At 31.1% G+C, this 26321-nt stretch overlaps 3 protein-coding genes and 1 pseudogene across 4 annotated transcripts; all 4 read right to left on the bottom strand.

Moving 5' to 3' along the window:
- Positions 1-1787: 1787 nt before the first annotated feature.
- On the bottom strand, positions 1788-3937 carry LOC114406767 (annotated as a pseudogene).
- A 1126-nt stretch (positions 3938-5063) lies between these two features.
- LOC114406768 (UBP1-associated protein 2C-like) lies at positions 5064-9213 on the bottom strand. The gene is made up of 6 exons (XM_028369576.1): positions 9000-9213; positions 7677-7797; positions 7325-7468; positions 6779-6975; positions 6256-6331; positions 5064-5626 (listed from the first exon to the last, which is right to left on the bottom strand). Exons 1-6 carry the CDS (start codon positions 9131-9133, stop codon positions 5276-5278), a joined length of 1023 nt encoding a protein of 340 aa, XP_028225377.1. The 5' UTR covers positions 9134-9213; the 3' UTR covers positions 5064-5275.
- A 1564-nt stretch (positions 9214-10777) lies between these two features.
- On the bottom strand, positions 10778-13904 carry LOC114406769 (protein PHOSPHATE STARVATION RESPONSE 3-like). The gene is made up of 7 exons (XM_028369577.1): positions 13243-13904; positions 12325-12478; positions 12146-12222; positions 11984-12023; positions 11528-11582; positions 11311-11380; positions 10778-11181 (listed from the first exon to the last, which is right to left on the bottom strand). Exons 1-7 carry the CDS (start codon positions 13828-13830, stop codon positions 11050-11052), a joined length of 1116 nt encoding a protein of 371 aa, XP_028225378.1. The 5' UTR covers positions 13831-13904; the 3' UTR covers positions 10778-11049.
- Positions 13905-22177: 8273 nt separating this feature from the next.
- Positions 22178-25701, bottom strand: LOC114406770. Of its 2 annotated transcripts, none has more exons than XM_028369578.1 (6): positions 24668-25701; positions 24352-24532; positions 24149-24265; positions 23430-23526; positions 23221-23290; positions 22178-22560 (listed from the first exon to the last, which is right to left on the bottom strand). In XM_028369578.1, the coding sequence occupies exons 1-6, from the start codon at positions 25274-25276 to the stop codon at positions 22351-22353; spliced, it is 1284 nt and encodes a 427-aa protein (XP_028225379.1). In that variant the 5' UTR covers positions 25277-25701; the 3' UTR covers positions 22178-22350. The 2 variants fall into 2 exon arrangements, with proteins under 2 accessions (XP_028225379.1, XP_028225380.1); XM_028369579.1 differs by having other exon boundaries at positions 23430-23484; positions 24668-25642.
- Positions 25702-26321: the final 620 nt, after the last annotated feature.

Consider the following 26321-nt stretch of genomic DNA (forward strand, 5'->3'; position numbering starts at 1 on the left):
ACAAGTATTTCACGTTAGACCCCTTGACTACTAGTCAAGTTAGCTTATCACTTTGAGCCGCCCTTACGGGTATTTAAGCATTACTCCTTATTAAATGTTAAGTATAATATTGACTAAAAAAACTTGTGTTTTTTCTAACCATATTTAAAAGAGTTAATTATAAGACATAACTACAAGCAACTGAATGATAAAATATTTTAACAGGTTATTAAACTAAACAACGACTTCTTTATTTTAGATATATTATTATTATTATTATTATTGCACCTAAATTATAACTTTTAACATAATTATCACATGGACATCGACAAAAAGGAATTATATTTTTGAAATTCTACTTTGTTTTTTTTTTTTTTGACGAGGTACTTTGTTGGTTAAACTTCACTTTCACTTTCGTATATCTTTCAAATCATATACAACACTATCATTAATACATACATGCCCATGCACATACACACATCACGATCATTTGTTTATATTTTTTAAGAAAACATTTTCAATTAAAATGTGTTTTTAAAAATTAGATAAGTTGGAGTATTTTAAAATCTAAAAATATTAATTTATGTGGAAAAAAAATCATATCATTACATCATTAAAAAAACACGCATTATTCAGTGCAATAGTAAAAGGCATACAAATAAATTACTTATAATAAACTTAATTAATTAAAATTCTATATTTGACACTATTATTCTTATTATTGATTAATGATAATATTTCTAAATTTTATTTTTAAAAAAAACTTTATGAATTTAGTAAACACATAAAATAAAATATTTTCCCTGTTGAGGCATAGGAAAAATAATTTGCTATCAAGTAGTAGGACACTGCTCAATGTAACAAAAATTATTTAAATATAAAATATTTGATATTTGCTTAACTATTTTTTATAAATAATTAAAATGTTAAAAAAGATATATTAAATACTACTTAACCCCTACTTAAAAGCAAAATCCAAAAAATGATAAACACAACTTGGTAGTTGGACCCGAAACAGAGCCATTGTCCAATTGTAATGATGCCTTTTAACGAGTTCCAAGTTGAGTTCAATCTTTAATCATCTAATGAAAGGACAAAACAAAATAGACACTATAATTGCTCAAGAAAGTATATACAATTGAAAACTTTGAATTCCAATGGGCAATTGAAGGGAGCCACCTAAAATAGGATTCTAAAGTTAGGATGTTGAACGGTGGTTAGTTAAAAGTAAGTTCGGTTGCTTTAAAGTTTGCATTTAAATACTGGACTTTTGCCTCAGCAAGAAAGGCAGAAATTCCAACCTATCAGTGTGGAGGAATAACAAGCCACTAATAGTTCAATCTCACTTGCTTCCTCAATTTCTATTTTTCAAATTGATAGTAGACAAATGTTTGGTAAAAACATTGTCACCAAAGCTATATAGTATCTATGATAAATTATCCATCTTGTGTCCCGTGGCAAATATCTATGATTTCATTATTCATCTTTATGAAAGCTGTTATTCTTGCTAAGTTGCTATGCTTTTTTGAGTTCGAAGGTTCTGAAATTTTTTAGCTGGATCTGATATAGATACTGAATTCAGATGCAATGTGGGTTTTCCGTAACACTTTGATCAATACATGCACAAGATGTGTGTGTTATTTCAGACGTCCCAGAGATATAAGATTGAGTTGGTAGTTAAAAAGATGAGTTTAAGGGAGAAGATGGGACAAAGATTGTGGGTTCCAATTTCTCTCACTAACATTTTAACAAAAACTAACGTACATTGATTGATTAAAAAAAAAAGTTTGTTTTCAGAGGCAAAATTATTACATAATGCCGAACTGCAGAGTATGTATGTTTCTCTTAACAATTTCTTTGGTTAGAAAAAAAAAAGTTAACAAATTGATAGCTTTCAACCCAACAAACCAGGTCATCTAATTTTCAATTGTAAAATAAATACAGTTTCTCATCCTCACCAGTTCCATTTGCCGTGTGGTTCATACTTGAGGAACAGATCTAGTTAGACTAGAAAATTCTAGGAAAGTGATCTGCAATGTAACTGGGGTAAGCGTGTGAGAAGGTGACTTTGACGACAAATGATCTATCTAGTCAACATTCTTCTACCTACAAGCCATGTCATAAATATCTGCAATCAACAATCACACATGATGTTAGATCATGAAAACCTGTATTCTAGTTGTCCATGATGGTTTCATGTCAATGCGATGCCGGCTAACATATCTGATCTTCAATTGGCTATCTGCAATGTGCACACCATATCTACTAGTCAACTTTAAGTGACTCATTCCATAATACAACTTGCAGTTCAATCATCCTTAATAGATGGTAAAAGTAGGGGATGCACATGGTCTGAACCACAAACAGATTGCCAGATTCACCCATTATTATCCACCTCAGAAGTGATCAAATCTCAGCAAAAGACTGGATTTATAATCTCATGTTTGCTTCCATAAAAAAATACCAATTGAAGAGAATTTCTTCAAACGACTAAACTTACTTAGAAGAAATTTGTGCCTACAGATCCTGCAAAACTTGAAGGCCAGATTGATGGCGCTTTACATACAGCTTCTCAAATGCTTTATCAACCCTTCAAGGCAAATAGGAAAGAAAGGAAGGAAAACTCGCTAAATCCGATATAGAATATCCTAAACTCACAAAATTCTCAATTTTCATGCTGATCCTATCCGTGGTCTGACTAAGAATCTGTGGGGAATCTCAAATCATCTTACAGACATCCTCATACTCCTAATCGCCTCATTCATTTTCCTTGAGTTCTCCACATACCCCAACTTGAGCATGAACTTCTTCTTCTGGTCCTTCAACTCATACTCCAAATACGAGTTCCTGAAAGGCTGAATCCTCCTTCCCAGAGCCCGACTCTCCATTACCAGAGGATCATCCCTCACAACTCTATACAGCTGCTTCTTGCCAACATTCAAGTTAGTAAGCAATGTATTCGTTTTCTTAAAAGTGAAGGAACCCAACACCAAGCAGTGAGACTGCAAAATCCTCCCAATCTCCGAAGCCTCCATCTCAATCATGGTCAAGAACAGAAAACACTGCCTCAGGTTGGACAAAAACTTAGCGACCCGAATCTCAGGAAATTCGAGAAGCACGAGAGCAACCCGGTCCACAGACAACCCAAATTTGAACAAAAAGTTAATCAAAGACAGCACACTTCCTCCAGACTCCTCAAAAACAACACTAGGGTGACGAACGATAAAATTACCCAATTGTTCCTCACTTTAAACCCTAGCAAGCAAACACAAAACATGAAGCACTATCCTCCAATTACAACAACCCTGATCATCCAACACATTCAACAAATTCTCACCATCCTTTCCAACAACACCCTTCAATTTCTCCACAACCCTAACAAAATCCAAATCAACACCCCCAACCAAAATGCAGGGGCTGGAAGCAATCACACACGTCAACATCCTCGGCGCAACGCCGCGCTATTCGTAATCGCGAAGCTTCGAGATAAAAACCCCGGATTCATAACGAAAAATCTGAGGAGTTAATTAGAAAAGCCTCCCCATCTTGGTGCGGGGAACGCCGTAGTTGCAGAGGGTACGGTAATTCTCCATGAGCAAAACTTCGTCGTTTAGCTAAATCATGTCACGCGGGAGAAGAGGCGCGTACTCGGGAGGTGTGAGGCCAGCGCGCGATGGTGGTGTCGAGGAGGCCGTGGAGGAATGAGGGTGAGTTTCTGCACATGTTGTCGGCGTCGACGATGCTGGCGGATTCGGAGGGTCTCTTCTTCGTGCTCTGGAACCTTCTAGGGTTTTGCCAGGGTTTTAGGATGATGAGTTTATGAACGTTGGGTTTTCGAAAGAGGAACATTGCGTTTGTGGGTACGGTGTCGTTTTGGTGATTGAAATTATGAGAGTGGAGGGCTCTGTCTCTGTCCTCCATTTTAAGCACTCAGTTTAGGGTGAGCCGAAACCCATAAACAACCATCATGTTACCGGCAGATATGAACAAGTGATAAATATTTGAACATATAAAATTTATACTAAAAAATAAAAACGTATAAATTATATTTTAGATGTCATAAATAATTTATATAGTGATATTTGATATTTTTAATTATTGATAAATACTCTTAAAAAATCAAAATTTAGGTTAAATTAAAAATATTGAAAACTATAAATTAGAAGAGATAAAAAAATTGTTAAGTTGATATTAAAAACATGATAGGATATATCACATGCATGTCAGAATCATATTTGAATTTAAAGATAAATTACATATATTTGAAATTGGTTTCTCATATTCATTTATAACTTATTAATTCAATTGTTTAATTGCTATTAAAACAACAAGAGAATATATATCAAATAAATATTTGGAACCTATTTAAAATTTGAAGATAAACATATTTAAAATTAGTTTCTAATATTCAGTTACAACTTATTAAACCGTTAAGTTAATAATCACATGAAAAAAGTGTGAGTGAAAGTCTAAAGAAATAAATAGTCTTCTACGATTATGATTATAGAGAGAGGGAAGAGGGGTTAATTAAAAAATTATACCTTAAATAATTTTTAATTAATTGATATTATAAAACTATTATACTATTTTTTTTTTGTATTTTACCCCTTTAGAAATGTTATTAGATTATATATATATAAACCATTTTATTAAAATACAGTGTAATTTTTATAGATATGCAACTATATTGGATATCTATTGTTGTACGTATTTTAGTAACTTATAACTTAGTTATAAGTTACTTCAAAGTAGCTTATAAGTTATCAACTTTCTTTTTTGTTTTCTCAATTCTGTCCTTAATAATTTATTTGAATTTTTTTTTTACTTAAAATACCTTTTTTCCCGTACTTTATTAGCCTCCCGCAAACAAATAAAAATGTTAATGAAATTTAGAGTTCTATAATTTTTTTAGGTATTTTTTTTTTAAAGACTTTTTACGGTTTTTAGTGAACATGTGGTTCATGAGCGATATCACAACAAAAAGGAAAGACCTAAAACTTTAGAAATTTATAACTTACGCCATATACTGAGACTAAATAACCACCAAAACAATTGCAAATGATTTGAAACTTCAAAGTCTTAGCTTAAATGCAGAAAAAATGTTACTCCCGTTTAAAATATTCAGAAAAAAATATATAAAAAAAATTCTACTCAATATTACAAGTAACATAAGAATGTCAAAATTCTACAAGAGATCAAAAGCTGCATGGAAGAGATAACTAGGGGCTAAAAAGATTTGAAAAGGAAAGCAAAGAAAGGAGTACCAAAATCATCATCTTTAGTTTTAAAAATACATTCATTGCTTGGGATAGTAATAAGGGTAGTTGTTCATTCCTACAGGTTGAGTAGGCAGAAACCCATGTCGGTCTTTCTTTGCAGAAACTTGAGGATAAGGAATCTGCCCTTGTGTCGGATAAGGAGAGGGAGCAGTGGGAGGGTTTGGATAAGGAAGTGCAGAATATGGTGCTACAGTTTGGGGGTAACTGTAATTGATTGGGGGCCTTGAACTAACATTAGCTTTTCCAGGCTGCTGCATATATCCTGGGTTCATAGGTAATGCTGCCATCGGAACCACTCCAGCAGGAAATGGTGGCTGGCCAGTTTTACCTTTTTGGGAATCAGCATATTTTACAACTATATTTCTTCCCTGGAATGAAACAAGAACAATATGTCATAAGTTCAATATTTATACAGCTTGAATCCTAGAGCCGTTGCAGGCTATATAAGAATTTCAGCTAGCAAGCTCAGATAAGCTTCAAAGAAGTTAATTTACACAACTTCAATAAAAAACGAGTGAATGCAGATATTTCAGTTTTCACCACAAGTGCATAATGCTTAGAGACCAAAGCCTTTCTTCAGTATTTACTCTAATTCTATGAACAGGGATTCAGGGTGAGATTATTGATCAGACTAGTTGAATGTGCTGTTAGATAATTACCACCAAAGAAAGAACGTCCTCCAAATGAAATACAATAGGGGAACTTTATATTTTTGTCAAAATAGGGATAAAAATTTAAACAAAAAATTCAGATATGTGCAGAGAAGTAAAATCCAATATGCAGCTAGAAAAGAAAAGTTACCTGAAAGTGTGTAAACAAACATTCTTTTATCAGAACTTTTACTTTCACCATATAACTATGATGCCTTTTTCATTCCAAATAATCTTTTTCATTTTTCTTGTCACAATTCCAACACATTTTTTGAGCATAGAAATAATCATGTCCTACCCTCACAGCTAACCTCAGACTTGATATAAAAATTTAAGCGTTTTCTTACCCCAAGTGTCTTTTCTAGGTCATCTATGGCCTTCTTCGCAGCCTCCGCTGTCTTGTATGTGACAAAGCCAAAACCACTACAGTTGGAAATAAAACAATAATAACATTACAGTGGAAACCAGGTAACAAAAGCTACTTAGAGCATCTCCAATAAGTGAGTTGCAAAACACAAGTTTTTGAAAATGATAGTTTGAAAGAACAAGCTTTTGGATTGTTAAAATGCAGATTTTGCTCTATATGACTGTTGCAAACATATAGATGTAGCTCTATATATAACCACTGCTCTATATCAACCAGTTTCGTTAAAAAAATAAATGAAAAGCTACACCTTTTTGGGTTGCTAAAGTGAACACCCATAGCTTTTTCAAAAACAAACACTGGTTGCTCTCCATCAGTGAATATATGCTAAAGTGGGTTGCTCTAACAAATTAGCAACTATCTTTGTCAGGCATTGGAGCTGCTCTTACAAAAATTAAAAAGACTATTAAACATTGTATCCAAATAAAGCATGTTGCTACTTTTACCGTGATTCATTTGTATCCCTGTCATATGCAACTGAACCTTCCTCTATTTCACCATGCCTTGCAAAATAGTTAAGGAGAATTTCACTTGTGACTTCTGGTGATAAGCTTCCAATGTAAAGCTTCCTCAGGGAAAGATCAGGAGCACTACTTGTTCCACTTAGACTCTCACAAGCTAGATTACAGACAGCCAATCTCCCCTGAAAGCAAGAACCGCCAAAATCAACCAGGGGAATGGAGTAAAGATGGCTGCAGACAGTTGCACAAATTACTGGTTTATTTTTATTTTTTGTGTTGGGCAGGAAACACAAGCAGGCACAACGGACATACTATAACACAGGTCAGTTATCTGTAAAAAAACTCCTTAAAAAAGAAACCACATCTGAGATAATCTTCCAGATTAAAATCTCATGATTTGGGTATATTGGGGGAGGTGCGGGGGGGAGTTAAGGACCTAAGGAGGCAAATTCTGTTAAATTGATGTTTCTAAAGCAAAACTGCAAATTCATGAGTTCTAAATCCAAAGCAACAAAATGGGCTAAATCTTACATCGATTAACTTGCTAGGGGCTCTCAATGCTTGCTGAGTTGATTCCATATTTTTGAAAGTTATAAATCCATAGCCACGGGATTTTCCTGTCACTTTATCATAGATCACAGCTCCTTCCTCAATTTCTCCATGCTCTTGAAATGCCTGCAAAAAGAAAGAAACATACAATCATAAGAAGCAATCTACATTTTGAGTCTTGTTTCTTGAGTTCAGGGACAAGGTACTGGATTGGAAATAAAGGGATATGGAAATTGGCATTCCATAAGTAAATCTTGTTGGGCACATTCCATGTGGCATGGTAACAATCACATCACATGCATGACACACTAAACACAATCATCAATGCACTCACAGCACGCAAAGTTTCTGAAGTGGTATTCCAGGCCAAGCCACGGACAAAAAGCTTTCGATGGGCAGGATCTGCACTTGCAATACTTTTTATTTCTTCTGCAATTGAAGGATATTGGGACCCTCTTTATGCCTCAACATGAAAACAAACACACATGCACACGGTCAATCACACAGCATACAAGTGGGAGCAATACTTTTATGGCCCTTTTTCAGAGAATGCAAGCACACCAAGCAAGCAGAAGGTACTAAATATTCAAAGATTACAAATGGACATATATAAAGCAATGCAAGCAACCAAAAAAGGATTCCATTATGACCAATTGACACAAGCAATACAAGACTCAGTGAAAAAAAATATTTTCATCAAGCATTTGTGATTTGATTTTTTATATTTTATGTACACCTAGCCAATTGTTTCATCTCGTTATAAACTTGTCAATTTAGAGCCATGATGACAAAAGAGGACAAGCCTTGGCTGGCACAACTAATGTCACGGCCTTGCGTCCGAGACATGTAAGGTTCAAATCCTCTAACAACCTCTCCAGTCTCCACTAGCAAGGATAAGGCTGTTTACATCTATCTTCTGCAAATCCCACTATGAGAGAATACCTTGCATTGGCTCACCCTTTAGAACCATGATAACCAAGTGCACTGGGTCTGGGTTAAAAACATGTCACCAGCTAGAGCCTATATCATTTGCAACACAGCCCCTTTCATTCCCACATCTTGAAATTGCTTGCGACGGGGGAGGAACAGCTTAATGGAAATGTAAGAAGGGGAAATTGTAATATTGTCCACATTTTAATTTGTAGCCAGAAAAGGAGGCACAAAATTAAAGTTTGAAAATATTCCCAGAGGATCATGAAATTGGTGATAGAGTGAAAATGCCAATTCCTAGACATAACACTAGTAACCCTATCTCATAAAGACCCGTGCTTCAACAACTTTAAGGCAAAAAATCCTACAAGTCCAAACTCCATTAAATAGTTACAAATACAACTAGATTAAAAAAATACTAGATATTAAAGTCCCGAACAGGCACTACTGCTTTCCAATTTCCACTTCTTCAACCAATAAACCCATAACAAACTATATATACAAACTTATACTACAAACAAAAGATTTTTTTTTGCTTTCTTTGTCCTCTCCTAGGTTCCCCTATGTCTCTTTTGACAATTCGAAAAAAGGAGGAAAATAACTGCAACAACCCTAATGGATGAAACCGAAACCAAAAACAAGATGGAAAAACAGCATAATGGAATTGATCGCAGAGAAAGGAATGGGATGAGGAAGAAAAGAAGAAGGAAGCGAAAAAAAAACGCACAGTTTGGCAAGAAGATCGACGAGCTGGGGTTTAGCGAGAGGTTCGATGAGGAAGCGAAGCTCTTCCTTGGAAGAAAAATCACCGTCGCCACCTGCTTCGTCCAGCTCCAGCTTTCTCTTCTTGAAATCCTCCATATTCTTCTTCTTCACCTTCCACTTCCACTCAACACCTCCGAACCCAATGCGTTAGGTTTATAATGGGGCTTTTCTCTTATACTTTGCAGTTTAGGCTTATAAACAAATTTATTACCTGCTTTTTTTATATATTTTCTTTTTACCACGTTAGTGTTAGGAATAAGTATTCACCACTTTGTCAATTAGGAATAACCATTACGATCCTCTTCTTTAAATCACTTTTTTTTTTTTCATTTAAAATATTTAAATTCGAGACAAAAATCGAGTCCATTATCATTGATATCAATCACTTGATATTTGTTTAAAATATATCAAGTAATAACATGATAAAAAAGTTTGAATTTCTAAGATGCAAATGACATGTTGAATGATTCATAAATGATTTAAATTTAACTCGTTAAATGCTCGATTATAAAAAAAAAAAATTGTTCATGTTGAGACCAAGCTTTACAGACATAGAAAAAATTAATACTCAGTAATTTTTTAAATCCGTATACCAGTGAGCACATTTTTCAATTTGTAAATCATCTACAATTAAAATATTTATAAATATTAAATTGATACACTTAAAACTTATTTAAGAAAATATTCAATTATAAATAAATTAAGAGGGTGTTTGACAAAATATTTTAACTAATTTTTAAGTATCAAAATATTCAATTATTTTTAAGTTATCATTTATTATTGTCAAAATATTTTCCAACTCATAAAATTATCTCCATTACATACAAAGAAAAATACACACATTATCATAAAAATTATTTTTTCAAATATTTTGAGATATAAAATCATTATTGATAACATCAATATCAATGTTTTCTAACATATCATTCTCATTAGATAATTTTTTAAAACAAAACAATCTTTTCCTGTGACATTGATGACCTTGAGTCATTGAAAAACCTCAAGCTACAGTTATAGGAACTAAGATTTTGTAAGCAATTTAAATATATGGATAGCAATTAACGACTTTGATAAACTTAAGAATTTCAGTGACTTGTCATTAACTCGTTAAGCAAAATCATTTGCAATACTTTTAAATTCGGAGAAAAGATTATCTAAATCAACTTATGATGAATCTTTATTCATTATCATCTTTTGAATTTAACTTATTTAAATCAAATAAAAATCCCAAAATATTACCAAATGTCTTTAGTTTCTCTCAATTCACGAATACGGAAAAACGGTGGAGCTAGGTTGAATGTGATTGGCATTTACTTTTTTTGGTGGAAATTGAAATTTCCTGTTATCCTTAATGATGACTTGAGTTGGAATTTGAGAATGAAGGGAGTTTTGGAGAAACAAAATGAAATTGAAGCGTCTTTTTTTCCCCTCCTCACATTAAAGTTGTATGGATTTCTTTTGGGTCATGTAATCGCCCCTCTAAACTAGACTCAAGGCCAACCCTGGTCCTAACCAAACCATTAAAGGTTGATAGGTTTATGTTGCTTAGAAATCAGTTGTTGTGTCATTTGGAAATACGAACTATGGGGTTGTGTTGAGTATTATTTAAGATTAAAGAAGTAATTATATATCGTATTTGTCAAAACTACTTGTTTGTTAAGTTACTATGTGAAGGGTAGTTAACAATAAACCGTATAATTAATAAATACAAGAGTATCATATTGTTTGTATAAGACCCTCACAGTGAATAGTGTTTTCATTTTTTCTCTTAATTTTGTGACAACTCTCCTTGTGTGTGAATGCTGTGTGAAATTTGTGTGGGAGTGCTCAATAAGAGCATACAAGACATGCTTACATTTTGAAGTAACTGCCCAAAAAATGGTTTCTTACACTTACATGCTTGATTTGCCTATTGCAAAACAAAGGCAGCAACATGGTGTTTGCATAAGTCATAGCCATGCCACATGACAGAGCTAGGAAAATAGAGTAACTTTATCAAAACAATTGACCCATCATTTGGGGACAGTAGCTTCCAGTTCTGTGTAAGGGGTCTTCTCCAGTTTGGTTCTTTCCTTTTGGTAATCTAACATTACTTTGAGCTGCTGACTCTGCTCTTGAATTAGAGTGTGCAAATTTCGTTGCATCTAGTAGGCCCGAAAGAAAAATAGACACAAAATATTAAAGGATAAGTCAGTCCAAATGCTTGTGTTTCATAAACACTTTAAGTGATGTTCAATAGATATTTCCATCAAAGCAATTTTGTGTATTAACACCTTTAGTTGTTGGCATATATTTCTCCGGATCTCTAGTTGTAGTTGCCGTGATTCCTCAATTTGCATATGGCTGCAAATTAGAAGAGTATAGATTTAAGAAAACAAATATGGCTGCACTTAACTGCTTGAAATTTTAGTGAGAAAAAACTCGTGCAATTTCAAATAAAAAATAGTATCATAACACAAGTGTAGATTGCCATAGTTTAATTGATGTTACATTTTGACTTGAAGCTCAGACACCCCATTAGTTCTCTGTCCTTTCTCAGATCTTTCTGAAAGACAAAGTGGTAACTGTATCATATAATGCACCCATAATACCAGAGAATTAAATTATAGTTCAATGCATTAAAGTGTACATTATTAACCACCAGCAAACATGATCTGTTAAATGTAAAAGAAAATGATGCTGGTTTAATTAGAAGACTAGTGTTTGGTAGAAGTATTTAAATATCAAAATGTGAAAATTTGATGTTAATGAGATGTATCTGGACTTACTGTATGTCCAAATACCTTATCAAATTTCATTTCTCTAATATTCCACCTTCCTCTTTTCACTTCTATCGAGCATATATACCATTATTATAGTTGAAAAGAAGTACTCTGTTTTAAAGAATTTCATGGGGTATGCATTACAGTAATATAACACATCAACAATGACAGAAGTAGTGTTTACCCTGCAAAGCTTTGTGCATGTGTATAGTAGACCTACATTTCTGCAAGACATTTATATTACAAAAATATTAGAGAGCCGATTAGGTGTGAAAGTGGTTGCTATATATTGCACGACAAAGTTTAAAAACAATATTGTAATTTTTTTTACAGGAAATAGTTTTACCTGCAAATGGCTTTTAACGTGAGAAATGGACAGCAAATCTGATTTCATCATATCTAGTATAGCTTTAGGCTTTGCCTCTACAATTAACAATGAATAAATCAAGCTAAGTATGGGGTAACAAGAGGTTTCTTACTTCTTAGATGTTATGTCTAAGTGTAACTAATACTTTGTTAACTTACTTTCGGGACCACCAAGGCTATTGACAATCATCATAAATGGCTCATGCAGATCTTTGGTCCATTTTATTCTTCTTTTGCCTCTCCTAGAAGCTACACAGGCAACACCACAAGTTCGATGAGGAGCTTGCTTTTCTCGCTTTGTACACGAGTCCAACTAGTAAGACACATATTACATCTCATCAGCCAAGAAATAAGTATAATATACAAATTAACTAGTAGATAAATGAATGAGGAGAGATTCTTAGATTACAAACAATCTACTTGAGATGCTCAAATAAATAGTCTATAGTTTATATGTCTAAAAGTATTAACTAGAGACATGTTCATACATTTTTTATGTGGTCCACACACTTCATATATATCAACAATTAATTTGACTGTATATGATAAATCATGCCTAACTAAGAATTTTTGTATTAAGAGAAGAGTAATCATTTGAGTAACGGAAAACTCAATTATTTCAAACACTTTATTAATACTTAACATTTTTCATTATCTTTCTTTCTATCAAATCATATCATATCATATGTATTTTTCTCTCCTTTATCTTTATCTCTCTAGGTGTTATATAGCACTTGTGGTGTCCGCTTATTACTTTCCTAATAATTTTTCCTCTAAACCAAGCTAAGATAAAAAAAAAAAAGTAAAATAAACTACAATTTTTGTTAAAGGAAAAAGAGTGATTTGACACATTTTCTTTCTTTCTATCTTTTTTCTCTTTATCAAATTATATCACCTACCACATATCATTTTTCCTGGATTATTTTTTCTTCTCTCAAGGTGTCAAATAGCATAAGAGTGTCCAAAGATCTTTATATATCCAAGAAAATAAGGATGATTCCATACCAAATCATCATGTATACTTTAAATGGACTCGGAAACTATACTAGCCACGCACTAAGAAAGTAATCAGTGTACCTGATTTCTCTGAAAGGAAATTTCAAGGGGCCCTTCATCCGTGGCAGCATCATCCCTCAGTAATTTATCATCTTCTTGTGAATAGAGGTCGTAATATTGAATACTATCAGGCTGAATGCTACTATGTTTTTCTTCGGAATAAGAAGCAATTTTACAATATTTTTCAGAAGAAGAACGGCAATCTGCACCACTGCTAGACAAGAAGGAGCTTGTGAATTGAGACGATGGTCGATCTTGTTTTGTGGTGAAGTTATCTCCAGAGGCTTGGCAAATATTGTTCATCACCATGTGCGTATCTGTTGTTGTTGTCGTCTTTGGAAACTCAAAGCACCAAGCAGCTGGAACTTCAATCTGATGCTGGTGATGAGCATGTTGTTGTTGTTGCTGAGCTTGAAAACTCACAAGGCTTTTGATTGCACTTGCACAAAAACCTGGTGGAGTAATTTGAAGAGGAGTTGTCACAATGTTGAAGGGTGATTTTGTGGGCTCAAAACTCAGTTGTTCTGATCCAACAACCTTGTCTAGGTTGCTAATCCCCATGTAGGACTCCCATTCAGTTCCGTATAGTTGGGAACTATACTGATACATGCTTCTCTCAACCTATATAACCTAAAGTCTCAAACTCTTATGCAGATTTAGTTACTCCACTTCTGTGATATGCTCATTTATATGCCAAACTCAGTTACGAAAACAAAAAAGCCATTAATTAACAGTCCCTACTTTTTTATATAATAAAAGGGTGTGTGGGAGAATAAAAAAATGTGAGGGATGAACAGTGAGAGGGAAAAAAGTTAACTAATGTATACAGACATAGTTGTGTCCTCGTACAAAGCGAATTTCTCAATGCATTAGGACAAAATGTTTGTCTAAATACATTCTGACCTATGAAAAATATCAAGCATTGTAGTAGCATCACAGAGAAACTAATAGTCACTTATTCTTAATTCATAGATGCAACTTGCAAGAAATTGTTTAATTTAATCTATTAATCAACAGCAATAAGCACAACAATGCATTACTTTGGATCGGCCGGTCCCTCCTAAGTCCTATGCCCTCACCCTAACCTCATCTTGCACTTGCAGTTATTTGAAAAGGCCAGAGTTAAGAAAAAAAACAATAAAAGAATCTGAGTTTTGTTAACCAATATTATTAGCACATCGGTTAAGGACTTAAAAACAAAAAAAAAATACTTATGATAAAAATTGCAAGAGGAAATAAAAAAATCATGAATAATATAATTTTATGTATTTTAATAAAATAAAAATTTTCGTTTAATACTTTAAATAATATTTTAGAAACACCGGTTAGTATTTGGTAAAGAATATTAGTAAAGAGATAGTTTAGTATTGGGCATAGCATAATATAGTTTTGAAGATCTAAATAGCTAATATGGTAGATCTCTTTTAGTTAAAGAGAATATAATGTGCAGATAAGGGTACGAGAATCCTAGCGAGCTCGAGTCATTGATTTGTTTAGTTGGATGATCGGAAAGTCTCTTTTGATTAGAGAAATAATGAAATACTATTTCTTTGTTTATACTAAACATTTATGTATTCTTTGTAGAAGACTAAAATTGGTGAATGATTAATAAATGTGTAAATTATTTCTTTATTTGGAGGAAGATGTAGAGGCAGAAGAGTAAAGGGATCCATTCAGCTTAAATGATTTATTTCGCTTAAAAATTCTAATTTTCAATTTCTTATAAAATAAAACATAAAATTATTAAAATTAAATTTAAAAACTTATTTTATATAAAGAGGATAGATTAATTAAAAGAGATAGATAATTAAGAAATACAAGTATATAAATAAAGATACAAGAATGATAATTTGATATTATTAAGACAAATTCTTTTAGCTAATTGCGAGAACGATATATGAAATTTATATCTAAATGAGATAAGAGATAAAATATTTAGAATGTTTAATTGAAATAATGCAATGAGAGTCTCACACTATCACTATAATTTGTGCATTATAAATTATAATTTATAATTAAAGAACATTTTTATTAACGATTTTTTTTAATATTTTCACAATTCATGATTTTGATTTCTTTAATATTTTAATTGAATTTTCATTTTGCATTTGAATACAATAATATTATTTTATTAGCAAGAGTTTTTTTTTTTTTACGATAATGAACTGTTTGAATAATAATTTAAACCTATCTTCATGATATAATAATTTTATTGCAAGAAAATATATTCAATTTGATAGAATGTATTAAAAAAAATTGGTACAAGGCCAAAAGTATCCTCCAAAAATCTTGTTGGAGTTGTGTAGGATATGGATGATAAGTTTTTCCTTTAAGTATTTAATGATGTTATATCTGGATTTGAATATTGAATTTAAGATTAATTAATATTTAATTAGCCGGAATAATTTTATGCTAATTAATCTAAGTGGTTGATATTAATGTATTAAGATTCAAACTATAAATTATAGTTAAATTTAAAATTAAGAAATATATTTGAAAATAATAAAAAAAAATGTTAAATACATTAGATAGGATAAGCCAGGTGACTATGAGAATAACTCCTCAAAACACTATCATTCAAAAATAACTCTTTTTGAAATGATTATCATTTAAAATAAAGATCCAAATTTATAATATGGAATGAATATTTAAAGGGTTAAATGTGATTTTAGTCCTTGAAAAATAAAATCACTATATTTGGTTCCTAAAATTTTAAAATTCCCTTTTCATGTCCTCTGTTAATATAACTCTATTATTATTCAGTTAAAAAAAGTTTACAACAATAGTTGTTCCAACTTTCAATATTAGCACTATTCAGAAAGAAAAGAAATCATTAAAAAAAACTCAATATTGACAATTTCATCCCAACATTAGCATTCGCTATTCAGTATACCCTAAAAGAATAGAAAAAATCATATTACAAGTTTACAACTCTATTATTCTCAAAGGATCGTATATATAATTAAACTCATATACATTACCTCTCATGTTAGTCGAACTTGATTATGAGAACAAACATCGTCAAGTGCATTAACATAAGTCTGAGTCTCAGTCACATTATTTACAACAGATGAAGATAACTTATCTTTAACAGAAAATATTAATGGAATTAAATAAAGGATTTAAAATGAGAATTTTAAAAATTTCAGAGACCGAATGCAATAAAATTATTTTTAGAGGACTAAAATCAATGAGTTAATATTTGGAGGACGACCAAAATCATATTTAACCCACGTTTAAATCAATACATAACAATTATAATGGATTCATTTCCTTATACGCAATTTATTTTGATAATCAATCATTTGAATTCAATCAAACAAAAATGTTCTTTTTAGATTCATCTGTTGGGGAAAAAACTCCTCCATATATAATGAGGACTAAAAGCATGAGACACATACAAACAACATCACAAATAAAAACAACCAAAGACACAAATTTAAGGAGGTTCAATACTTATTTTGATGGGGTCTTGGAAGATTGTACTCTTCTTTTCTCGGATTCTCACAAACCATCTTTGACTTGGTCCAAACGTAGTGCCAATATGGTAGCTGACAAGATTGCTCGTTTAGTTTTTGATTTTCGTGAACAATACTGGTTGGAGGATGCCCCTTATCAAGTGGCAATTCTTATCAACAATGATGTATAGTTTTTATCTTTTGCTATTGAATGAATCACACAACTTTTACTTAAAAAAAAACACGTGATTCAACACTTTTTACTTATGACCATGGAAACATTTCAACAGATTCCCATATTAAATAAGATTACAAGTTTTGTGAACAAACTTGAGAAACCCTCTTAATTATACAACCTTCTCTCACTTGGGTGGTAACTCCCATCTTCCTTGGGGTGATATCTTTTCTCTTCACATAATCCCGTTATAAAACAAAGATCTATGGCTCCATTCATGAATGAGACTTAGTGGGCCTTAATTGCCTCGTCTCTTTGCCTACTTTAAGAGTTAAGGTACATTCCACTACTTCTTAGAATGCACATCTTAACTTTTTATTTACTTAACATTAATATTTAGAAATTTATAGAAAAAATAAAAAATTTAGATTGATTTTCTCAATACATATATAAGATTAAATACAAATAAAAAGTAACTTTGCACCACAAATCATTAATAAGTTTTTTAAACCATCACAATTAGGATCTTTGGCTTTATGGTGGAACCTTGTGTATTGTCACAAGATTTAATCCTTTTAATTTGATTATAAGTAATTATTGATTTGGAGTTTAATTCAAACTCTTCACATCTCTCTAATGAGTATTATGCGAGAATCAAACATAAATCTTTTTCTGCAAATTTAACATATGTTGTTAATTGAGCTATCATTAGTAAGTAAATCATTAATAAGTTAGTAACTAAGATTAGCAAACAAAAATTCTAGAATTTCTTGAATTTCCATTGTAAAAGTTGCAAACAACTCTCTAAATTAGCTTAAACTAACTCTCAGCTCATAGAATATATTTTTTTAAAAGTGAATGTTAATTGTTAATTTATTAGTCTTTAGTGATAGAGACTTAAATTCATGACATTTTTCTCTCTTTTTATTTTTCAATTACTAATTTAATCTTATAATTTTCAGATTTATTTAAAGTAAAGTCATATAGGAATCCTTTCTCTGAAGTAATACTCAAATCACTTAGTAATTTGTAATTATTTGACTCAGAGATGATTCCCAATAGACACCATACCAAACCCGTCGTTGCATATTATTAGAGAACATGGAAAAAAAAAATTCATATGTTCAAATAATTGCAAAAGAATGATCAATGGGTATAAGTATGCAGCATGGCAATGGCAAAAATATGTCGACACTTCAACGATTCTTGGTCTCAATCATGTAATAAATAATCGCGTAAGACAGGAAAACAAAAAAGATAAAGAACGGTGGAGAAAGATAACGGGACATAACCAAGAGCATATATATACATATGACACAAACTTTATCATAAAAATGACGCAAGCTGAACAGAAAAAAAATCTATGGATATATAAATCTGTTGAAAATCGCTGGCATTCATTGTCAGTTCCAACGAGTTAATTTATAGGATGGCAAGTTAAAATTTTTTTAACATAGATTAAAACTTTAAAAGAAATGTGGATTTAAAACAAATGAGTTAATTGATTGAGAAAATCAATTTCTACACATGTTAATACCAAAATTATACATTAAATTTATTTGAATTTCTTAAAGAACTTGATTCTATATGAGCATTAGTGCATTACTCTCTCTTTTAATTTGAAGATGAGGAGTTTCCCACTTTTAATAATTATGATTAAGCTGTCACGGTCATTCTCATATCAGTGAATATCACAAGCTATATCATCTGTGGCTTTGTTAACGTAGGAGGCTACGCAGACACTAAATTCCTTCTAAGCAATAGAATCAGCTCCAAATTCCGCCAAACTTTCTGAGATTCCATCGTTCCAAATTTTCAATCATTTAAGAATAGGTCTCCGTTTCCAAACTAGTAGTATAATTTAAGCATCGATAATCTAAGAACTTAATTAGAATATAATGCAGTATAATTATTTTATTTACTGTATCATCTAATCAAAATTTGCCATCCATAGTAAAATTATTAACAATTTTTTATTATAAAAACTAGTAGAACATGAAGACACTTCCAACGCTATATTTTATTATTAATATTTTTTATGATAGAATATAGAATTATAATTAATCCTAGCAATTATTTTTTTATAGATAATATTTTATAAATATTAAAATGAAATAAAAAAAGTTTTAATTTTAAAATTGGTATTTGGTATGCATATTCAAAAATAAAAATAAATGAGAAATAAAAAACATTTGATGTGATGGTTTAATTACCTTTTGATCTCTACAGTTATAATAAATTTTCATTTTATTTCTTAGATTTTAAAATATTTCATTTTAATTTTATGGTTATAATTTTTAACCTTTTTGGTCTTTGTTATTTAAGGTTGTTGCATCCAAATATTTTAAAACTGTCTAAATTTTGGACAAATTTTTGCCGTCAATTCAATTTTGTAGTAATTTTAAAGAATTTGGACGTGACAATATTAGGCAATTTTAGATAACGATAACCAGAAGAGTTAAAAAGTTGTAACTACAAAGATGAAAATAAAATATTTTAAGCTAGTGGGACTAAAATAGAAAATTATTACGAATATAAAGATGAAATAAATAATTAAATCTTAAATTTTTAATGTCAAATTTATATGGTAATATTTGGTAAAATTAGATGAAAAATTAGTTGGAAATTTAAAAATTAATTTAAAGTTGAAAAATTAGTTTATTAAATTATAATTGTTTAATATAATTGGATTTTAAAATAGCTGAAAAATATAAAATGACTGAAAAATAATAAAGTCATGATTTATTTTAAAAAGATAAATAAAAAATTTGATAAATATATTAAACATAAAAAATAAATTTTTTTATAAAAAACTAAAATTCAAAAGCTAGCATTTAAAAATATTATTTCAAGCAATATTTTAAAAAATGCTAAAAATTTATTTACCAAACAACAAAATAAAATTTTCAATTAATAAATAATTAAAAATGATTATCGATTATAGTTGTGAAATTTCGTCTGATCATTGACCCGATCGAAACCGGCGAGCGAGTAATTGATCTAATTTAACCTAAAAATTTAAAATTATATATATATATATATATATATATATATATATATATAACTAAGTAAGAAAATTCAAAATAATAATGAATAATAATGAGATATCACACTGTGATTTTTTTTTTGTAAAATTAATTGGTTCAAAACGATTCACTCGAAATGTAATCAAATTTAATTGAACCATCATAAATTAATTAGGTGACCGATCTAATAATAATAAGATGACTCCCATAAACTAACAAGTCCAAATGTTACAACTATGATACCCATAGAATATCGATATATTGAGGTGGATACACGTGGACGTACTTAGGTCCAAGAATGAAATGCCAAGGACAGCCATCACATTGCCACGATTGAATGTAAACAAGGCTGAAAGATTCCGGTCTTTTCAAGGAGGTTCAGTTTTTAAGCCTCGCCCAATCAATTAACAATCCTTCTACACTTCTACTTCCCTTTTTATGTTTTCTAGGCTAAATATAATTACTGTCATTAATGTATAATTTTTTTTAGCACAAGTAAATAATTACAAATCATTTGCTAGTCCTATATGTGCCTTGTTCAGTTGTTCCTCACCTAAAAAGAAGGAAAATTAGAAAAATAAAAGGCTCTTCCTTTATGTTTTGTAGCATTTCAGGGATCCCATGGAATTTATTCTTGATGTACGAATTATAAAGTGAGAAGCGCACATGGAAGTTTTTTTAGGGAGATAAAACTCGTTTTACCGATATTTAAGTCTTTTAGAGTATTTATAATATATAATTATTTAGATGAGTTATTTATTATAATTAAATTAATCTTATAATTTCAGATAAATTTAAATATTTTATATGAAATTTACTTTAATACTAAGATTGTTAAAATAAGTGATTAACTTAATTTTACGGGTCATATAATATTTGAAAAATATTTTATTTATACTATAAATTTATTAAATAATGGTGTTTATATAAGCAACGTTATCTTATATCACCATGAAAAAAAAAGTTAAACACCATTATTTAAAGTTAATCGATTCATGCTTGGTATTATGAATTTAGACTACGGAAATATTTTGCTTTAAAAAAAGCATAAGCAAAAGTTGGATAATACCCAAAACAATCGTTCTTTTCTGCTTCTTAAATTTTACTAATAGCCAAACATAGAAACAATTAAACCAAATCATATCAACAGCACTAAGCAACAGCAATAGAAGTTTCTTCTAAAAAAACAATAGAAGCTGATTTAATATACCAAGCTGTGAATCATTTTACAAAACAAATATCTTTATGTAAAATTAACAAAACAATTAGTTCGGGTAAAAAGTTAAAGAATAAAAAGTACCAATAATGTTATTTTTAGTTTTTACATAGAATTTCTATGACTCTATTCACAATATTTTTAGGCTCTTTCTATCACACCACTCACTTTATTCTGTGTTTGTTTCTCTTTTTTATTTTTCTCATTGTTATTATACGATTGTTTTTTTTTTTTTTTGGAGAATTGTATTATACAAATTTTAAATAAGAATAACATTTCTCAAGATGAAAACATAAAATTTTGAATTAATCATTTTTTGCTTATACTTGGCATAAGATAATGCCCCGTTCCAACGTCATTGGTTATCCGTTATCTTGTGCCTAGAGTTTGACATGATAAAGTAGTTAAATCATCAGATAAATATTTAATTGCATCATTTTCTTTTATAAGTGATTAAATTTGTTTGCAACTGGATTTTTACGGTTGGAGAGACAAAGACATACAAGACTTGTGGGTCTCATATAACATTGAAAATTTTCAGTATTGGAAATTTTTTTTGCACTAATAAGTAATATTTTACTCACAAATCATTCAATTACAACATATCATTATCATTATAATAAATTTATTAATTTTTAAAATAATTATCTTAAAATAATTCAAATTATAATTTGTAATTGAATGATGAAGTGTATAATTAAGCATTAAACTCTAAAAAAAATATTCTCGCATTAAATACAGTAGACTGAGATGAAAATTATAAATTTATATTTTGAGGAATGTTTTTTTATTTGACACGGTATGGAGGAATGTTATTCATAAACTTTTTAGTATATTTGAATGTATTTTTATTATTAATTAAAATTTATTAAAAATTACAAAATCATGAATATAAGTTATTACGTAAAGAATGAAACTCATAATTTTTAGTTTTTATAAATTTTAACTAATAATAAGGATTTATTTAAAAATGCGTTGTCAGCATTTTTTAATCTTTTTAACCCTCCCTATATTGTTTATTCCCTCCTCCCCCAGTAAAGCTAGTGTAATACAATATTGCTTCTTGTTTCTGTAGGACATATAATGTAATCACTCTAAATTATGTACTAATTCATAGAGTTTGCATTTGTAGACTGTAGTATAAAGAACAATGTTATTCTTCCCATAACAAAATCACATGATGTGGTCTATCTGTATCTTACAAGGAGTAAGCTTTTGGAAAACTGTAATTTTATACACATATGAACCACCAAATTATTGGCTTGGAGAGGTCTTGGAAGGGAAGAAGGAATTGTTGTTAGCCCCTTCGGAAGCATTTTCACCGTCTTTATGACTAATTGATGTCTCTTCAATGGTTGAATTCTGAGTATTAGAGACGTCATTACTTGTCTTCTGTTGCTGGTCGAACATTTTCTTTAGTTGCCTGCCTTGTTCCTCGATTCGCAACTGTAATTTTCTCTGAATCTGGACCAAAAAAGTATGATAATTGAAAATCTGAAGTTAGGAAAAGAGTGTTATATTATAAGAACCTAACTATCCAACTCATTCATTAATTTTGGCATCCAATTTCCTCATTATATTTTCAACCAATAACTGGAAACTTATATCCACCTTTTAGCACTTGATACTGCAATTTGACATCATCACTTATGCCAACAGAAAACTAGATTGCATATTTGCATGAGAAATTAAAACAAGATTTCAAGCTAAGTGTTGAGTATGTCTTGAATTAGAAGAATCCAAAACTGCAAATAGACAAAGATGTATTAAAGGCCTTTAAATATATCATATTTTGTTGGTGAAAGTGATGCATTATTTTAAAAGTAGTGGTTAGAGTTTGAGCATGTGAAACTATTGGACTTTCATTCTTCTTCTGTGATTAAAATCTCTGCATCATTTCTTTCATGCAAAGCCGGTTACAGGTAAAAAAGTGAAATTCAATGCTCAAGGTTCAAGAACCTTTCAGCTGGTTTGGCCAATATTGAAGCTTTTTATAAGAGAAGGCCAGAAGGGGGAAGGGTCGGAAAAATTAAGTACAACGTAAGAACAATAAAGGCTTGGAGAGCATAGAAATGTACTGGCATAAATAAAAGGTTGTAAGAGAAAATGATAGCAAGGATGTACCTCTAGTTGTTCATGAAGACACCTTTGAGCATCTAATTGCAGCTTAAGTGCCTCTCTAATTTGTATGCCACTACAAATCAAGAGCAGTGTAGATTTAGTAAATTTGTAACGTAACAACTAAAGTTATTACAAAATGAACTAAGCAACTTAATGGAAGTAGTGAAATTATAGGAATACAACAGTGGTATGTGCAATAGAAGTAGCATTACGTTTTGACATCAAGATGATGCACATCCTTTGTGTGGGTTCTTTTGTCAGATTTCCCTGAAACAGGACAATTTTTTAGGTTCAGTATGGGGAATGAACCTAATATTTGAAAGAATGTAAGAACAATGAAGGCAATGAAGATTATGAATAACTGGAGAGAAGAATAAAGCAATAAAGAACAGTCACTCATGTCCTAAAGAGATATTTCACAGTAAGAAACAAGCATTGGTAATTAAGTAGTTTGACTAAGGTTGCTATCATCAAGAAGAGAAAGTAGACTATATTTGCCATTTAGTAGCTCAAACTTTCTACCATGTATAAAAATGCATTTATTCTGCATTGGAACTTCCTACACTTGAAGTCAATTAACCACAAAGACATTAAATCAGTGAACAATCTGCGTTAGTTTATTTAAGTTCACGACAATAATTAATGATTCAAAACCAAGGGGAAAAGAGAAGCTTATTAGCATGTTTGAAAACCCATTGAAAAGGAAGGAATCACGTTTGAGATGTGGATGCTATGACTATTAGCTTCTTAAAATCACATCTAAGATGTTGAACCAAACACGCACTACATCCTCGGCCTTGACAAGCACTATAGCAAAAACATCTGCTCATCATTTATGACATGAATGCCAGTAAATTCAAGCACCAAGAAATGTACATGACATGAAAAGGAACTACACTGCAAATTTGTTAAAAAAATGATTAGAAATTACCGTGACTGGGTTCTGGAATGAATTTAGCAATTCTATATTTCTGCAAATGACTTTTGACATGGAAGATAGTCAAACCATCAGTGTTCATCATCTTTAATATAGCTTTTGGTGTTGCCTCTATAGTCAAGCAGCCAATAGAGAGGACTATCAGATGCTAAATAGATGTATTGCCAATCAATAAAAAATTCAGTCAAGTTACTTACGCTCAGCGCCTCCAAGGCGATTCACACACTCAACAAACTTCTCATGAAGATCCTTAGTCCATCTTATACGTGTTTTACTTGACACTACGGCCGCCACATTAGAAGCAGAGTTTCCAATAGTGGACACACTTCCTGCTGAAAGTGTTGGAGACAACCTCTCAATCTGAGAAGAGAATCTCAGCTGTGGAACAGATAAATTGAAAGATCCACGGGAAACATGCATACAAATGAAATATTATAAGCCAATTGAATCTCCAAAGAATGAACAAATGACAAAATCTACATATAACATAATAAAATGAATATAAAATGGTACCATATGGTCTTGATTTCCTTTGTTAGGAAATGATGAGCCACTGATAAGACCATCAATGAACAACTTCTGTTGTTCAACCGGAAGGAACTTGGTGCTGTGAAAATTCCCACATGAAATTTTATTGGACTTTTCAGGGGATCTACTGCATTGATTAGCACTATTCAGTTGAGATTTCACTATGGATTGCAAAGTGTTTGATAAATCAAAGTTGGTTTCAGATTGGTTTGCTGAATCCAAGAAAAGGTTTTCCCTTGGAGATTGATACAAGGGGAACTCCAAATCATTAATCTTGCATAACTGAGAGCTCAAAGAGTGAATACCAACTTGGCAATCATATTCTGCAAACTCCATGCAGTTTTCTGCAGCATAAAAGGCAGAAGCTGGTGACTCAAAACGGCTCATAATGGTGCCAGATGATTTGGCATGGCCTATGTTTTGTAACTCATTATCTATGGCTTCTCCTCCAACCATGGCAAGTGGTCCCATATTCCAAGCTTGTCTGATATCAAAATATTGACAGTAACGATTGCCAAACTCAGAATTAAAATCCCCACTTAGTACATGACTTTGTTGAATCAATCCTCCCCAATCAATTTTGTTCTCATTCATTGACACAAAATTTGAAGTTGGATGGTAAGTAGACTATAATAGGTATGTGCTACAAATTGTGAGGTAGCATCATACATAACATAATAACTCTTTGGAAGCTCAACCTTATTAAGGAGCACCAAATGGAAGGGGGAAGGTAGAAGAAAATTGGAAAGGTAACAATAGTAATGCCAATTCGAGCCTATGGCATAAAATTCTCTTTTGTATTCCCAAACGCCTTGAGGTATAAGATTTGAATCTAATTGTCTAAATGCTACCGTGCAAGGTCATTAGCTATTAATTATTCTAGAGAAGAAGAAAAAAAGGATAAGAATGAACATTAATGAATTGACATTAACGAAGTAGAGTACATGGAAACAAACAAAAAGTTTTGTCTAAATGTTGTCTTCACGTGAATTTAAACCAAATGCAAAAAGAATCAATAGAAAAAGGATGAAAACTAAGCAACCAAACTTAGATGGGTCAATAAGAGGTTCAAAGAAGTCCCCAACGGAGGACAACTTCAACAACAAAGCTTGATGGGTCACACATATGATATTATAGAAAACGGTCCCAGAATATTATTAAATACTAATTTATTATCTTAAAATTGGAGAATATTGAGATGGCCTTATGGGCATCTGTAGTGTAATAATTAAATGTTAGATAAAGATACCGGCATAAATTCACATATAATGCATCTGCTATTATTCTTATCATGGATTCGGAAATAACTTTTTTTTAACCTTCCCACTTATCAAGGGAAGAGATGTTAACTAATCCAAAATTTAATCGGTCAGAAGATAAATAAAATTTGATTAAGAATTATTTTCGTCAATAATTAAATTTAAATAATACTTAAATAATTTAATATTAACTTTAACACGTTAATTATTCCCTCGTATTTATTAAGTTAATTTGGATGAAATAACTTTAACAACACCCGGGATGATATATATATATATATATATGGACACACACAAAATCCTGTTCCATTGCTTGGCACTGCATCTTGTGAAGTGGGGTATCAGAAATTACCAGAAAAAAGTGCATCTAATAATTTTTA

The sequence above is a fragment of the Glycine soja genome, chromosome 3 (assembly GCF_004193775.1).
Source record: "Glycine soja cultivar W05 chromosome 3, ASM419377v2, whole genome shotgun sequence".
NCBI classification, from domain to species: Eukaryota; Viridiplantae; Streptophyta; class Magnoliopsida; order Fabales; family Fabaceae; genus Glycine; species Glycine soja.

What these genes read in the sequence shown, in the direction of transcription:
- LOC114406768 (XM_028369576.1), bottom strand. Translation starts at nt 9,133, where the DNA reads ATGGAGGATTTCAAGAAGAGAAAGCTGGAGCTGGACGAAGCAGGTGGC. An exon ending in GTCGATCTTCTTGCCAAACT is followed by an intron (nt 7,798 to 8,999) that starts GTGCGTTTTTTT and finishes TGAGGCATAAAG; the next exon opens with AGGGTCCCAATATCCTTCAA. An exon ending in ACCTAGAAAAGACACTTGGG is followed by an intron (nt 5,627 to 6,255) that starts GTAAGAAAACGC and finishes GTTTCATTCCAG; the next exon opens with GGAAGAAATATAGTTGTAAA.
- LOC114406769 (XM_028369577.1), bottom strand. Translation starts at nt 13,830, where the DNA reads ATGTATCAGTATAGTTCCCAACTATACGGAACTGAATGGGAGTCCTAC. An exon ending in CATGCACAAAGCTTTGCAGG is followed by an intron (nt 11,583 to 11,983) that starts GTAAACACTACT and finishes TTTGTCTTTCAG; the next exon opens with AAAGATCTGAGAAAGGACAG. An exon ending in ATATATGCCAACAACTAAAG is followed by an intron (nt 11,182 to 11,310) that starts GTGTTAATACAC and finishes CGGGCCTACTAG; the next exon opens with ATGCAACGAAATTTGCACAC.
- LOC114406770 (XM_028369578.1), bottom strand. Translation starts at nt 25,276, where the DNA reads ATGAATGAGAACAAAATTGATTGGGGAGGATTGATTCAACAAAGTCAT. An exon ending in AAGGAAATCAAGACCATATG is followed by an intron (nt 24,533 to 24,667) that starts GTACCATTTTAT and finishes TCTGTTCCACAG; the next exon opens with CTGAGATTCTCTTCTCAGAT. An exon ending in CATTCCAGAACCCAGTCACG is followed by an intron (nt 23,527 to 24,148) that starts GTAATTTCTAAT and finishes TTCAAATATTAG; the next exon opens with GTTCATTCCCCATACTGAAC.